A 15378-nucleotide genomic window follows, 5' to 3' on the forward strand; every position below is an offset into this window, starting at 1 on the left:
TAACACAAGCAAAGCTACGTCTCTCCTACTACAGAAGGGCGAGCCAGCCCAGCCATCGCACAAACCTTGTTTTCAGTACTGCGCTTTACAAGATTAGCTAATCCCGGCCGTCAAACCACCACTGACATGCCAGGCTGGATATAATTATAGCTAAGTAGAGCTCATGGAGATAGGCCCCAGCATTATTCCCGGGTGGGATACTAGGGACTTAAACACAACCCTTACAAAGGACAGCTTTCTAGTAGATCCTTTACACCAGGGCTCTTCAGTCTGGGGGAACAGAATATTCCTGATCAAGAGATTTCCTCCTGATAGCAGGAAAACCATCTCCCTTCTCCATAGCTCTTTGGCTCAGAGGGCAGGGAAAGCCACAGCACAGCTGGGCAAGCAAAGCCACTCGCACACAGTTACCGGGAAGTACTATGCTACAAAACATTTTTGAATCTATGTAAAAATGCTTTGCTGGAGTAATATAGCAGCTTCTCCACACTGGTAAAGCAGCACAGCCACATCTTGCACTTGAAAATTTTCATCAGCCTGTGAGAAAAACACTGAAAAAAAACCTCATGAAGAAATTGATTATTTCAGCAGTAACACTCACTAAGTCTAGAGACAGAGTGTCCTTTCCTGGGCGTAATGAAAAAACTCAAAAGACAGTGATATTATTAATAGCCATTTTAGCACAAGCTCAACATGAAATCTATTTTTATATTTTAAAAAGAAAAGCTATACCTCATGTCTTGCAGCTGTCTTCTTCGCTAAGGGGTAAAGCAAGGCAGTCTCTGAGCAGCCACTAGAGAAGAGGTTTGTACTGGAATTGATTTTCAGTTATTATCAAGCACATGAGGTTGATACAAAAAAAATGGATTTTTGCTTCACCAGGAACAAAACATCCCCTTACAGCAGAACCCTTTGGGTGCAATAAAACTTGTGCCTCAACGCAATTCTTAACCAGCACAAGCTAACTCCTGGATCATCACTCAGCCTGCCCTGCCCATTCTGCAAGGAGAGGGCAGCGGGATTCCTTTCCCCTTAGCTAAAGGTCTCTGTGAGGGTTTGTACTAATGTTACCTCTGCTGAGGACACCTTCAGTTCAATCCTCTGAGTTTCTTTAAACAAATTTTGACTTGAGTTATGCTCCTCTTTTCTCTCTCCACAACAGATGTAAAGTACCACGCCGCTCCTCATTCTCCCCTCCTCACTCAATGAAGCAGCTACAGAAATACTTCCTTCCAAAGGTGTTTTTAAGGGAGGCTTCTTTGAACACAGACACTTCACATTAGTACACTCTTACCACAAGCATAGACATAAAATCCCACCTTTTTATTTTATTATGGCATATGGTATCTTTTTGGATGTGTAAATACCACATGGGTATGACAAAAAGGGAAAGAAATACCAATGCTGAAATAGATACAGAGTCATGCCATTATCAATACAGTTTCATACAATGGATTTTCAAGATACAAAAGTCTGGGTTTTTCCTTTTTACATTGAAATAACTTTACAGTGTTCTGTGAGCTTGCTTTATAACCAGAAGAGAAAAAAATTAAAATATGCTGAGAACAACTACAAGCAGGATTCATTTTAATGGTTAACAGAAGAACTGTAACTTTGCTCTAGAACAGCATCTATTAAACACACGTAACAAGAGGTAAGCAACTATACAGAAGGTAAGAGGAGATTTCACCACAGGAGTCAAGTTGGGGCAGGAAGAGGGAAATCTGGAACTGCATGGTTTTATTTGGTCACGAAGTTTGAGCTGAGTGTTTAAAATGAAGCACCCTTAAAGATGCAGTACTCCTATTTAAAACAATACAGAAACTTCCCAAGAGACTAGAACCTACATTCTGGAAATAAAAAATAAAAAATTAGACATTTAAAAAAATTCCACACATCTCTAGGCTCGTGACTTAACTTACTGTTACAAAGTAGACTGGCAGCTCTTCCTTAAGCAGCAACTGTGCCCAGAAGTAATGCCACCATAAAGTACAGTATCTTTGGGGTGTCCAATACAAGGCTGACACTTCTAACGCGATGTCAGAATGATCCATTTGTCTGCCAAAAGATTAGGCAAGAAAAGGAGACACTGCATCTTTTTTTTTTCTCACCACGTTGCCCGGTTCTAGCAAAGAGCTAAGACGTTTTCTTTGGGCCAAGACTAACAGAAACCACTTTATCAAATATTCTTCAGGTTTCCTGCCAAACTGGATTTATTATTCTCATGTGGTTTTTTATTATTTTTTTTAAAAACTTTTTTTCCTGACAGTCTCTAAAGTGATACTGGAACGTTTAACAGTCACTCTTCCACAGTTTAATTGTTTTGTCGTTTTCTAGTGCCGCTGATGCAATGATGTTTTCTGTCGGGTGACAAGCTGTTGAGATTACAACATCTAAGCAAAAAGAAAAGATATACAAATATCATTATTTACAGCAATGAAATCTGGTTCATAGAAGGCATTTCTGAAAATGAATGTGTATTGCCACTGCATTCTAAAACAGCATAGCCAAGTTACTATTTCCTTGTAGCAGAATTACAAACACATTATTCATAAATATTTTCCAACTTGCTTCTCTGTGAGAGGAAACACTAGCAAAAAAGAATTGAGAGTAGTAGTTGGAAAGTGTTTGACAGGTTTCAAAATCTAAGAGTGCTCTAGATTCTAGTTCTTGCTTACTTCACAGGCAGAACTCTTGGCATATTATGTCAGACACAGCTAATAAAAACCCAGCTCGGTTTTTTCTTTCCATGTAAGGCATTTCCAGCATCCTATTCAATGCTTAGATAGCACTTCATCTTCAGAGCCTCGCCCTAGCCTGAAAATGAAAACCTGCTGCCACTGCCCCCACTTAACAGTCCAAATCGATGGTCTTGCAAAGAATAAACATGCTTAGATTTCGCAGCACAGTTCCTTCTAGCCAGTACGGTGAAAGTGTTGCTTTCTTATGCGATTCAGACTGAAGTACCCATCAGGTGACATCTCAATACATGCTCAACTCTGCCTTCAAAATCAGGCATGCATACATACAGACATTTACAAACAGCAGGACCACACCAGTCCTTATCCTTTCAAGAGCTGCAGCTTTAGAAGGTGTTAACAGGCAATTCAAAGTCACTAATATTATGAGTCACTTAAATATCTTGACCAGTTCTGAACTCAAGGAAATCTCTTTTATAAGCTGATGTCCAAGTTCTCACAGTGAAAGAATAAACACTTGCAATGCCCATAAAAAAACCCCTTCATAAAAAGGAGTGAACTCCTACGGTTCAATTAAGCTTCAGCCAGTCAAGAATTTATGGGTCTGACAGTCAAAACTAAACATCAGAGAGAAAATGTTCAAGCTAAGCCCTCATTACAAGCTGACATGAGGGATATTCCATCAATAAAAACAAAATCCTCTTCCACACCTGTGTGTCCTTGTAATTTCTGTACAATCTCTTTTGTCTGAAGGTTCCAAATATAAACCAGGTTGTCTTCTGAACCGGACACAATCCACTGGAAGGGCAGAGAAAAAACACAGTTATTTTAACCTTTCTCCTCATCTATATCTACCTGCTATTATTCAGTAAACATTTCATTGTCATCATATGAAAGGGAACTTCCAACATTATATGACTGCTTGATGTAGTTCATTCTCTCTCAGCCTCTATTCAGTGCACACAGGCAGCAGAAGCTTTGCTCCACCCAGCATATACTGGAGGACGAAAACTAACGGAGCAAAAAGTGCTAAGGTGGTTCTGTGTTAGGACTTAATCTCTGCTGATTTGTTGCGTCTTCTCAACCAGAACACACCAACCTACCACCTGATGGCCGATTGCTGCGTGGCTATGGCAAATGGATACGCCAGCAGCGGCTCTCCTGCTGCAGCAAATTCCCTTTCTACTGCTGCCCTGGCGGGAGCCTGCAGTGGGACAGCAGGCCCACCTCAAGACACAGACACCAGAGGTGCTCAGAGGGACTTTCCTAGGACACCCCCCTTCTCCCACTGCACCATGGCACCTGTGAACCAGGACCCACCAAAGAAGGTTTCCATCCCCAAACTATTGTTTCTTCTACAGAGAAAAGCAGTAAAAACTGCACAATGGTAAAAAGTATCTCAAATAAACACTAACCTTTCCACCAGTAACTGAGAAATTTGCAAATATGCAGTACTTCTCATTTTTGTGTCCTGTGTATGTCTTCAGGCACTGAAAGGGAAGAGCCACAAGACATTAATACAGCTGGGAGGTAGTTTTCTCAGTTAAGAACAAACTCTCTTGGCAGAAAAGGCTAAATATGTCTGCCTGTGTTTCCCACCCTGCCAACTTATCTAGAGGATGCAGAGGGCATCTCTGCCCTAGAACACTAAACAATTTTGAAGGGGGGGGGGGTGAGGGGAGGGCAGGGAAAGCTCTACATTTGTCACTTTACCACAGAGAAAGAGAGCAACAGCAATTTATTGTTCATAAAGAGAAAAATGCAGAACTATGGCTTTACTTAATATCTCAGGGCTATGCAGGAGCCCAATCACTTTTTTTTTTTCCCCCAAATGCATCTTTAGTCATAGAATCATATCAAATCAGGGAATGGTTTGGGTTGGAAGGGACCTTTAAATGTCATCTAGTCCAACCCTCCTGCAGTGAGCAGGGACATCTTCAACTGGATCAGGTTGCTCAGAGCCCCGTCCAACCTGACCTTGAATGTTTCCAATGTTAGAACCTCTCTGGGCAACCTTCACCACCCGCACTGTAAAAAATTTCTTCCTTATATCTAGTCTAAATCTACCTCCTTTTAGTTTAAAACCATTACCCCTTGTCCTATCACAAGAGGCCCTACTAAAAGTTTGTCCTCTCCAATAAAGGGCTACTAACACTTTTCTCTATAGTATTCATAAAACGTTAAGTAAGTTTAAAAAGCAGATATGAAATCCAGATTTTCCTATAAGCTTAGTTAAGTCTACATAGCGAGACAGGATTGTTTTTACCTTTCCTTTACTGTAGTCCCAAAGTTTAAGAGTGCTAGAAAACAACAGAAAAACAAAGATTTTAGTTCTTGAGGTTTTTCCATCTGACAATTTCCTAGCAGCAGAAAAAGTTTCTCCATACCAGAGTTCTTAAAGTCTACATGGATCACTTTAGCCTGGCTTTGGAATGCAGCGTTAGTTAACCTCAAAGTATCAATTTTACTGCTCTATAAATAATGACCAGACAATTAGCAAAACGAAACCATGGGCAGGATAACAGACAAATGACAGCAAGAAAGGATAAGGTGCTTTGGCAGACATCCCCCAATTCCCAATGCATCCAAAAGATTCATATAGGTTTCATTAGACATCATCCTTCTCAGGGTGAGAAACCCACTAGAATCAGGGATGGCCCTACAAACTATCCCCCTTCCCCCACCTGTTTTAAAATCAAACACTGCTGAAAGTAGATACAGACCAAAATACACACACACTGCCCTAATTTTTCAACTTGCAGTCCTGCACCAGGGTGTTTCAGGGGAGTAAACACTGGACTGAGGCATCCTCAACCCATTCAAGCCTAAGCCAGTGCAGAGCAAGTGAATAATCATGCTACTGAATACAATTTGGACATAAAGCAAGTCACTCGTTTTAGGCAAGCACTAGGCTCTTCCACAGACTAAGCAAGCCCCATGCATGTCCAGATACAGACCAGCTGTACTGATACTCAGGCTACTGTCAGAGCTTGCAAGATAGTCCCCTTTCTCTTCCTCAGGGAGCCTAACCTGGGTTTTCTCTGCTTTTCATTGACTAGTTGAAAAAAGCAGGCAACAGTCTGTGGCATCTTTTGTACAAAGACGCTCAGACAAGGAGGGCATCAACCTCACAACCTAGGAAAGGAAGGTCTCACGAAAACAGCAGCATCATTACTATCTCTGAATGGAGATGATAGACCAGCTAATCCCTTCTTAGTAGCTGCATGGAAATTCCCCAGGTGAATCATTCACAGTACAATCGGCCCACCTGCCCTGCTTTTATACCTTACACACAAAGTTATTTATATATTGCAGCCTTTTATAGGCTAGGTTTTCTGTCTCTCGATGTTACAAAAGACTCATACAATTAATGCAAGGAAATGCTGAGGTTTTGAAAGGTACAAGAAGGAATGAATAGGTGTTGCAGTCACTAAGCAGTGCTAAGACTTTAAGAAGACTCAAGTCCTGCCTGTGCCATTAGCGAAGCACAACACCTTGCAGGCTTTTCAAGTTAGATAGTGTATATGAACTTGTGTAGTATCATCACTAAGATAGCTAAAGAGCAGCAAAATAAAATTTTATCTGATACTTAAACACTTTAAAGCCTGTGGGTTTTTCTTTTTTTTTTTTTTTTTTTTTAAATACTTACTTGTCCAAAGTTGCAGCTAGTATGTATTTGCCATTTGGTGAGAATTTCACAAAAGACACAGGAGGGTTATCATCATCTACAGTGAAAATAAAAGCAATAGTAAACAGTGCACGGTTGTATTGTCTCATTGCCAGAGAATTTCTTTTGACAATAATTTGTCGTTAATCTTTTCACTGAAACAAGCTTTCAGTTTTCTTATCCCTTGGTACCTCAAGAAAAAGAGAGGTGTAGGAAAGGTGCTTGTTTTCATTAATTTAAGAAAAGGATATTGAGCATTCTGCTCACAAACATTTTAAATAATCCTTTGTAACTGAACTTTCCTTCCGTGCATCAACACTTAGAGCAAGACCGTATCTCTACCTTTTAAAAAATCATTATATTAAAATACATGCCACTGATTTGCAGTGCTATATAACTGGCCTATATAATGCTTTATAAGAATATGAAGGACTAGGGAACATATGCCCAACAGGTGGTTTCCTTTTATTAGCTATGTTCACAAGATGCCTTCATGCATCTTGCAATAAAAAGGCAGCTTGTGTAGTCACAGACTACCTGCTTCCATCACATCCAACAGCACAAACAACTTTGTTGCAGTTTTGAACTGCTGCACAACAAGCACTACGCAGCTGAATGGTAGAAAACTTGGAAAAACTTTCATTTGTCCATCTAGACTAAACAACACTCAAAGCTTAAGCAAGTTTCCATTCATGTGAAAGGGTAATTCCTCTTATTGCAATAGGTAAGAGGACAACAGCGTACTAACAGAATGGCAGGAAGACAGTAAAATAGAGCTTAAGGAAGCCACTGTTCACAGCAATGATGCAGAATATCTGTGTCACAACTTAACAGTGAAAAACAGAGCACAAACAAGAAATATTCCTACTCACCAATCAGTGTTTTCAAGCACTGGCCTGATGCTGTATCCCAGATTCGACTATTAAAAATATATGAGAATCATTACTATTGGTTTTGAAGTCTTTGTTCCGATTTTAACATTACAAATACAAGCCTTTTTTAAAAAGTCCTTTTTTTTAAATGCAAAAGGTCTGAACAGTGCCACAGACAAGAAATAACCACTTACCAGAGTCCATCATAGCTACTTGACACTATCAGGGATCCATCACGATTAAAATGCACCTGTAATATTACAGAAGGGGAAAAATAACTTTACTGATGTTCATATAGATCAGATTTTTAAGCTCCACTGAAAGTACTTATCTTCCATTACTGACACTGCAATTCACGTAGATAGAAGCAGAAAGTCAACACAACATACAAACAACAGGCACGCATTCAGATGGGTAACATGATTAAAACCAAGATTCTTTCCCCCCCCCCCCCCCCAGTTTGTCTGGCATAATTATAAAGAGGGTTGGATGTTAACTACAGCTGTTCATTCAAGCATCAGGAACTGGAAAACATGTTTCTTCAGAAGCTAAGAACACATGAACACACAGATACTCTGTTCAGACAGCATTAGTTGCTCGAGTAATAGTAGTATCGAGCCAGGGGATAGTACCTTATAATTTTAAGGGCATGGAATTTAACCTCATACATAGCCATGTATATGTTTTAAGGTCAATTTATTGCCTTGAACTACACCTCAAAATACTGCTATTTTAAAGAATAATTACTGCTAATGTACATTTGTAAGTGTGAAATACCTTCTACACAAGGGAGTACAATCATGTAACAACAGCCATGGTTTGGCACATCTGAGGCTCAAATTTTTTTCAGTTTCCTTCACTTCAAAAACATTAAGAGTTGAACACTTTCTGTTTTTCCTTTATTGGAATGGATATTGCTGTGTTCCAAGCTCCTTTCACCTATTAAATGAATGAGATTTGAAACAGAGCGTACTATGGAACTACCCTGCTCTGGACTTTAGTAATAGCTTGGAACAACACGAAAGCAACAGACGTACAGGTTGTTCTCCGAGCCTCAAGTGACCACAAATCCACGCCCCAGCATCAGAGTGCTAGACTCAGGCATGACTGGCACACTACTATTCACTGCTCCCCACATTAACACCCAAGACCACAATCCGTATCCATCTTACAGAACACACTGTTCATTTCATTCTGTTTGAGCAATGACCACTGGCAAATCCACCACAGCCCATCCCCTACACTGTGTAAGGACTTGATAGTCAGAGTTAGAGCACAAACCCACTCCTCTACAGACAGAGGTAGAAAAGGAGCTCTGCTAAACAAAATAAGCATGTTAGTGTGCTCATTTATCAGAAGGGACTTACAGCTGAAACTGGGTCAGAATGAGCAGGCAACGTCTTGAGGCACTTCCCTGTTTTCACATCCCATATCCTCACGCTTTCGTCAAACTGAAGATTGAAGAAATGCACAAGGTGGTTTAATGATGCACCTATTTGAGGCATGCAAGGTGTTATAGCTTGACTAGACAGACGTGCCTTCCTCCAGCTGCACTGCAGCTGCATCAGAAAGCCTAGGACACAAGCACCACTCAGGGCAAAAATAACAGACTGGGAATATAGCTCCCTAAACTCTTCCTCTCCGTGCAGGAAATCTGCATGTTGAAGATGGGTTAAGGGCTTGACTGTGTCCCCAAGCAAAGACAGCAGTGGCACTGTGCAGTTCACCTTACTACAAGCTGTGTTTGTGGAGGAAGACAGAGAACTGAAATGGTAAGGGGTTGCGTCCGGTACCCACTGCTCCCAACCCTTGGTAACGTAGCTAGCATAACTAATGCCATTTTATAAGGCAAGCAGCCATTCTCTGTGACTGAGCAGGTCAGGTATTTGTTCCCTTTCCCTCCTCATCAGGCCCTGAAGGTCCTATGAACCAAGCAGACAAACCAAACAGATTTCTTCCTCCCCTCCCTGCCAGCCTCAAGACTGCTGGGTGCCAGGCCAATTACCACCTTCCTCGCCGGCCTTGAAGGTCCCAGGCAGCTGGCCAACCTGGTGGCAGGGATCACCCTGTCCCAGAATGCGGAAGCATAAAAGCACACAGAGCACGGTCTAAAAAAATCAAGCAGTTACAAGTCCTAAACAGGGAACCTGGACCAGAACTGCTGCTGGATAGTGAGACCATGACTGCTCTGGTAGCCAGGGACACCCCCACCATCATCTGCTTCCTCCAAGGACTGAGTGAGTGACTCATATTCTTTTATTTTATATGATTTTCAAGTCTAGATTGTGATTGTTATATTGATACAGCAAGCCATATATTAAGATCTGACCCGATCTGCAGAGGGTCCAGGTGACTAGAAGTCATACTTTGAGTTAAGTTAGAATCTAGGCGATTACAAATTATAAATTAAATTGTATTATAAATTCTCTATTACGCTGCCTATAAATTGTACTACATTGATTCTGCTTGTAGAAATCCTGTGCCATTCTAATCATAAATTCTGTGCTACACTAATCATAATATCCTGTTAAGAAAATAAAGCTTTAATTGTAACTACGTTTTAGTGCCATCATCATTCTGCCAAGGATCCCTAAAAGAACCTGTCTGTCCCCTTAGTGTCAGGTGACAGGGGTGTGCAGTACTTGCTCTGCACAAAGAAAAAAAAAAAAAAACAATCACTTACTGATCCAGAAACGATGAGGTTTGACTGAGGGTTGAAGTTGCAGCAGAAAACGTAGTTACTGTGCCCTTTCAATGTCTTTAAGCACTTACCCTGAAATAAGATTTAGCACAGTTAAATATACAGCATCCTTCAGTGTGATAAATGCATTCAGATAAGCTGCATTAAGGTTAATCACTGTGCAGCACACAAAGAAACCATCACTAACCCCAGATTTATATGGGCAGAGGACCAGCTACAACAAAACAACAGGAAAGAAAAAAAACCCACATCTTTAATGACTGGAGCCAACTTGCAAACCATTTGGGCAACTCAGGAGAACCAAGCGGTTCAACATACTTAATCAAAATTCAACCAAATTATCCAGTGCTCATTGTAATTGCAGAAAAGGAAGGGGGAGAGAAGCAAAACCAAGTGAAGCTATGATAAGGAGTTACAAAAAGGTTTCGTCTGAGAGGCTGCTTTCAGAAACGAAGCCTGTGGTTGCATTGCCACCGTAAGGCTTAAACGCTCTCAAAAGATAACCAGACTCCTCATGGCACCCATAAGCATCCTCCTCTTTCTGAATGCAGACGGCATAACTCACTCATCCTCACAGCCCATTCAACTAGCAGCTCGTTATAAGCAGGAAGGAGTGAGTATTACCCAAAGAGGAGCCAGTGCTTAAAATTCTACCTTTTCTCTCATCATAGCACATCAAGGCTGTCTCTCAGAAGAACATGAGTTAAGATGCCAATGCTGGGGAGAAGGAAGGTAAATAATAGTTTCTGCTCTTACCGAGCTTACATCCCATATTTTGAGAGTTTTATCATCGGAGGCAGAGACAAGAAGGTTGGAATCTGATGACCAAGCAACATCAGAGATACCCTAAAACAAAGGAAAACAATTCTCTTCTCAGCTCTGTTTGTTCACTGACACGGGAAAATGGAAAACGCAGACTGCATATTATATTCACAGCTGAAGCCTAGAAGAAAATTCAGCATTGAGTTGAAAATTCATTGATTTGACTGGGTTAAGAGCTCCTTTGATACTTGTTCATTTTAAGCTGAGCCATATACTCCAAAAACATCAATGGCTTGTTCACATAGCTCTTACTGTGGCCACCAACACTCCTTCATGGAATTCATAAACAGTACGCTATATAAACTAATCTGAATCAGTGGCTTCTCTTCGTGACAAATGGCTTGCTCTTTATGGTTTGAGTCCCCAAGGGCCGGAGAAGAACAAGATTCTACTGTTTTTTCTTTTGGTGAATCTTCATTTTTGCTTAGGAAACTTCAGCACGTAAGAAACTTTAGAAAACAAAACCAAAGGGTTTGGGAATTTGTGTTTTCTTTAGAACTTTGCAGAATGAGTAAGTGTTGTGTTTATGTAGGCAAACCCACAAGAAAAATTCAATCTCCTTAAAAGGCAAGCCATTCTGCTCCATATACGAAGGAAAGATGGAACAGGACACAGCGTCAGGGTTTACAGGGATTTTCACCCAAGAAGGCACTGCCCCGTGTCTGAGGTTGGTGTTCCTGAAATGGAGGGACTCAAGAAAATGGCTAGGCAGTGTGCATGCAGGTACTTCATGATCAGCCTGCACTTCACCCATATTTCCAGCCTGACCTGGTATTACTTCAGCAATTCCAGTCCCAGGCTGTTGCACAGGACTGTATAAACAAAGAAGTACAAAAGGAGACTGAAGAACAAACCTTCTACACAAGTCAAACTAACCAAGAATGGAAATTTCTGGATGAGGAAAAGAAAGCAAAATTCTTTACAAATAAATACATATTCAAGTGCACAGTAATCTCCTCATACTTACCAGTTTATGACCAGATATTGTTTTTTCAAACTTGCCATCATATGCTCCCCAAATTTTAATGAGTTTGTCAGCAGCTGGAAAAGAACGTGCCAGTTAAGAGATTAACAGCACTAACAGATAGAGCTGTCCCTTCCAGGTGGAAAGAAACATGCTAACTACATCTCTGCAAACACTGCATAGTTCTCCCTCCCCAGGCAGACCTAAGTGTACAAGGTAATATGTAATTGGTAAAGAACAGTTTCATACAGGCCAGACTGCAGCAGCTGAGATTACCTAAACTGCCTGGAATGCACAGAGTCTCCAGCCGCTTTAGTTTCTCTGATGACAACTTGGGTTTCTACTTTTGTTTTAGATTGCCAGTGGTAAAAGTAGTACCGTTCCATAGAAATGCTGCAACGCTTTTCCCCAAAAAGAACAAAAATTGCACCACAAGCTGGACTGAATTAATGCCTGCAAAAACCCAAACCTATTATCCGTGTTAACTTGCAAAACACACCAGAGAAAAAGGCTGATATTTGCCAGAGGTAGAGGGTGGAAAACCTGGGCGGGGGAGAAGGGGGGACTTTCATGAGGACACCTGGAACATAAAAATTATTTATATATGGTACACTGCACTGGTCTTATTAAGGCTATATGCAGTTAAGCCAAAGACCTAAGTCATTCCCATGTCCAGAAGACGTTCAAGTGGCCCTCACCATCATATTCAACAATGTCCTTCTTTCCTATTGCCCTTCCGTTATATATGGATCCTTTCTGGATTGCTGAGGGTCATATAAACACATTTTCAAAGGAAAGCTGTCAAGCAATGTATTTCCTGAAATTTTTTTGGTAGTCAACCAAAGCTGACAGGAAGAGGACTTGATCTACCACTTAAGACAGCCAGTAGTGAAACACTATTTATAATAACCTTCTGCACATTTCACTGGGGTAATCAAAGGCTCTGACTTAAAACACCACAGGCACACAGGACAGAAGCACGTGGCCAGTCCTCCATACCACACTCTACAGTCCAGTCTAGTAGCACAAAGCTACCTTCCTTATTTCCCAGAGCTAAGATTTTGCCTGCAGATACTCTACACAAAGTTTAATTTAAAAGCTTAAGCTATGTCTTTAGCAATACAGAACAGCACAAGGGTTTCCTTTGCACAGGAAAAGAATCCTGTGTTTGCTTTTGCCCGTTTGGTCAATAAAGGAAGCTGAACAGGTGAGGACTCTCCAACTTGGCAATGCATAGAAGATCCAGTGTTCAAAGTAACAGAACTTAAAAAGCTTAAAGCAGATTATCTCAAAGACTGACAGCTTTGGTATTGCTCCTTTTAAGAAAAACCATGACACTACATCCCTCCTCCATCTGATGGAGGTAACACTAAAGACAAGCAGTACTCCAAGGCCCACAATTGCATGTTTTAGATGAGATAAAAAGAAAGCAATACTTACAGGAGCTGGCTAGCCACTCTCCATTAGGACTAAACTTTACTGATGAGACTGCCTTTGTATGTCCCGCTAACGTGAACTTTAGAGCATAGTTTGGTTTTACTGGCGCAGGCTGTAAAAAAAAAATGTATGAATGAGTTGAATAAATTCCAAATTTAGTATCTCAGTGACAAGCTCTATATCAGACTGGGTCAGCACACAGTAATGGACAGCATGGATGTTCACCATAACAGAGAGTCCAACGTTTACATTTCCCCCCCCCTCCAAATTCAAAAAACAACAAAACAAAAGACACACCCTTGCTGTCTGGGGCCAGCAGTGCCTTACTGTTGCATGCACACCACCAACTCATCCGTGACATGGATTTCATCCAAGCCAATAACAAACAGGTGAGAGTAATCCAACAGTCCAACCGTAAAGTGCTTGGTAGATCAAAATAATACTCCTGGTATTGATCTGTGTAGTGCTTTTAAGCGTTTGCAGTTTTCATCTTTATCACGAATTAAATCACAGGCCAATTCCTCCATACCCCTAAAATCCCTTTTTTTTTTTTTTTTTTCCCATTTTTACCCTTTGCGAAGGCTTCATGATTAGTCAATAACATCTCCTTTGAGCATCTGCAGGCTTCAAAGAATCTGAATAATGACTGCTTCCCCACTTTGCAACTACGATCACAGATTCACCAATTCTCCAGTCACCTCTAGGCATTCCAAGGATACAACTAACCTGCCTTTTTAATGCTCAAACTGACAAGAAGTATTTTTCGTTAGCAAGAACTTCCACAAGACAAAAAAAAACCCCTAGCACTACAGAAGAGGCTGTTCTCCATCCGCTTTTCCCATAAAATCCTCAGCACGTTTTCAGCTCGAGACAACAGCAGAAGCAAGATCTGCAGAAGATCTTAATCTATATGAGAATTCAGTTCTCTGATTCTGGTTTGCCTGTTGAATATGCAGGTAGTTGCCATGTGTATTTACACGGATATTGTTCGGAGCCCCACACACACCTTGCTCTGATTGGTTGAGGAAGAAGGAGTAGATTGTGTTTTGGTGGATTCTGCATCTGGCTTCTTTTCTTCTGTTGCCATGGTTCTGAAGCTGGCAAATGAGACTTATGGTGCTTGAAGGGGAGAATGAATGTGCTGCTTCAAAAGGCAGCCCTTGCCACAGAGAGGAGAACCGCACTGAAATGAAAACCTGGAAGAAAAACAAAATATTCTCATTAGCTGTCAAAAAGATTCTCAGCGGCTAGAATAATGAGATTAGCCTAACTGCAGGTCACCAGAAACCAGTAAGAAAACCTATATTCTCTATCTGTTTAACAACACAGCAGTATTTTAGGCCTTCAGACCTACTAATGTGCAAGACCAAGAACCCAAGCCATGGCCTTTTATCACTTCTTGGAAAGCTTTTTTCCACTCTGCTCCATTCCAAATAGAAATAAAGCAGAATAGTTTTTAGGCGTGGCAGGGTTTTCATATCATATTCCCCAAAATACTTCTAACAAGTATTTAGTACACAGTAAATACAATGGTTTGTACAAAAGACGGAAGGAAGAGTCCAAGGCCTTTTTTTTCAGATTTATTAAGGTACAGAATACAAGATCATAACGAACACAAAAAATAGAGGCATTTCCAAAGCTTAGGACGCTACTTGATTCCTTTCATCTCAGAATGCAAGTATTTCAGTCTCATATTTCCCTCCTAAATGGTCTGAGCATCAAATCATGCCCTTCTCTGCCTGAGACTTTCACCTGACTGAAAGCCAGCCTTGTATTAGTCTCACCAGACTTGCTTTCTGTAACAAAACCTGATAAAGAGCTGTGCCAGTATTCGGTAATCAGGGCTGATGCTGCAGAAGGAACAAATCTCCATTGCAGCTCAGCTACATTTCAGCTTAGTAACAGAATAACCTCCAGCTCACACTGTAAGGATTTGCCTTCAAAGTACGCTCGCAATATCCCACCACCGCTGCCATTCTTTTTGCGGGTGACAGCAGATTTGGGAGCAATAGCGTTTGCTCTTCCAGCGACTACTGGCATTTTAAGCATCTCCTTCTCGGGAGGGGAAGGGAGGGCGCAGAGCAGAGCGCTACCAGTTGCCCGTCTGCTTTAATAAGCCCTCTCCACAGCGTGGATAAATCACTGGTCGCAACAATAAGGAATTAAAGTTTTCTAATGCAGATCAGATCCTTTTCATCTGGAACTAATCTGGGAAC

General features: G+C 41.1%; 1 protein-coding gene across 1 annotated transcript; it reads right to left on the reverse strand.

The window, feature by feature from the left end:
- Positions 1 to 1302: 1302 nt before the first annotated feature.
- On the reverse strand, positions 1303 to 15378 carry WDR5 (WD repeat domain 5). The gene is made up of 13 exons (XM_052815410.1): positions 14169 to 15378; positions 13166 to 13274; positions 11729 to 11802; positions 10696 to 10785; positions 9922 to 10011; positions 8606 to 8689; positions 7433 to 7488; positions 7239 to 7285; positions 6349 to 6424; positions 4966 to 4999; positions 4115 to 4189; positions 3410 to 3497; positions 1303 to 2393 (listed from the first exon to the last, which is right to left on the reverse strand). The coding sequence occupies exons 1-13, from the start codon at positions 14247 to 14249 to the stop codon at positions 2293 to 2295; spliced, it is 1005 nt and encodes a 334-aa protein (XP_052671370.1). The 5' UTR covers positions 14250 to 15378; the 3' UTR covers positions 1303 to 2292.

The sequence above is a fragment of the Harpia harpyja genome, chromosome 19 (genome assembly GCF_026419915.1).
Source record: "Harpia harpyja isolate bHarHar1 chromosome 19, bHarHar1 primary haplotype, whole genome shotgun sequence".
NCBI classification, from domain to species: domain Eukaryota; kingdom Metazoa; phylum Chordata; class Aves; order Accipitriformes; family Accipitridae; genus Harpia; species Harpia harpyja.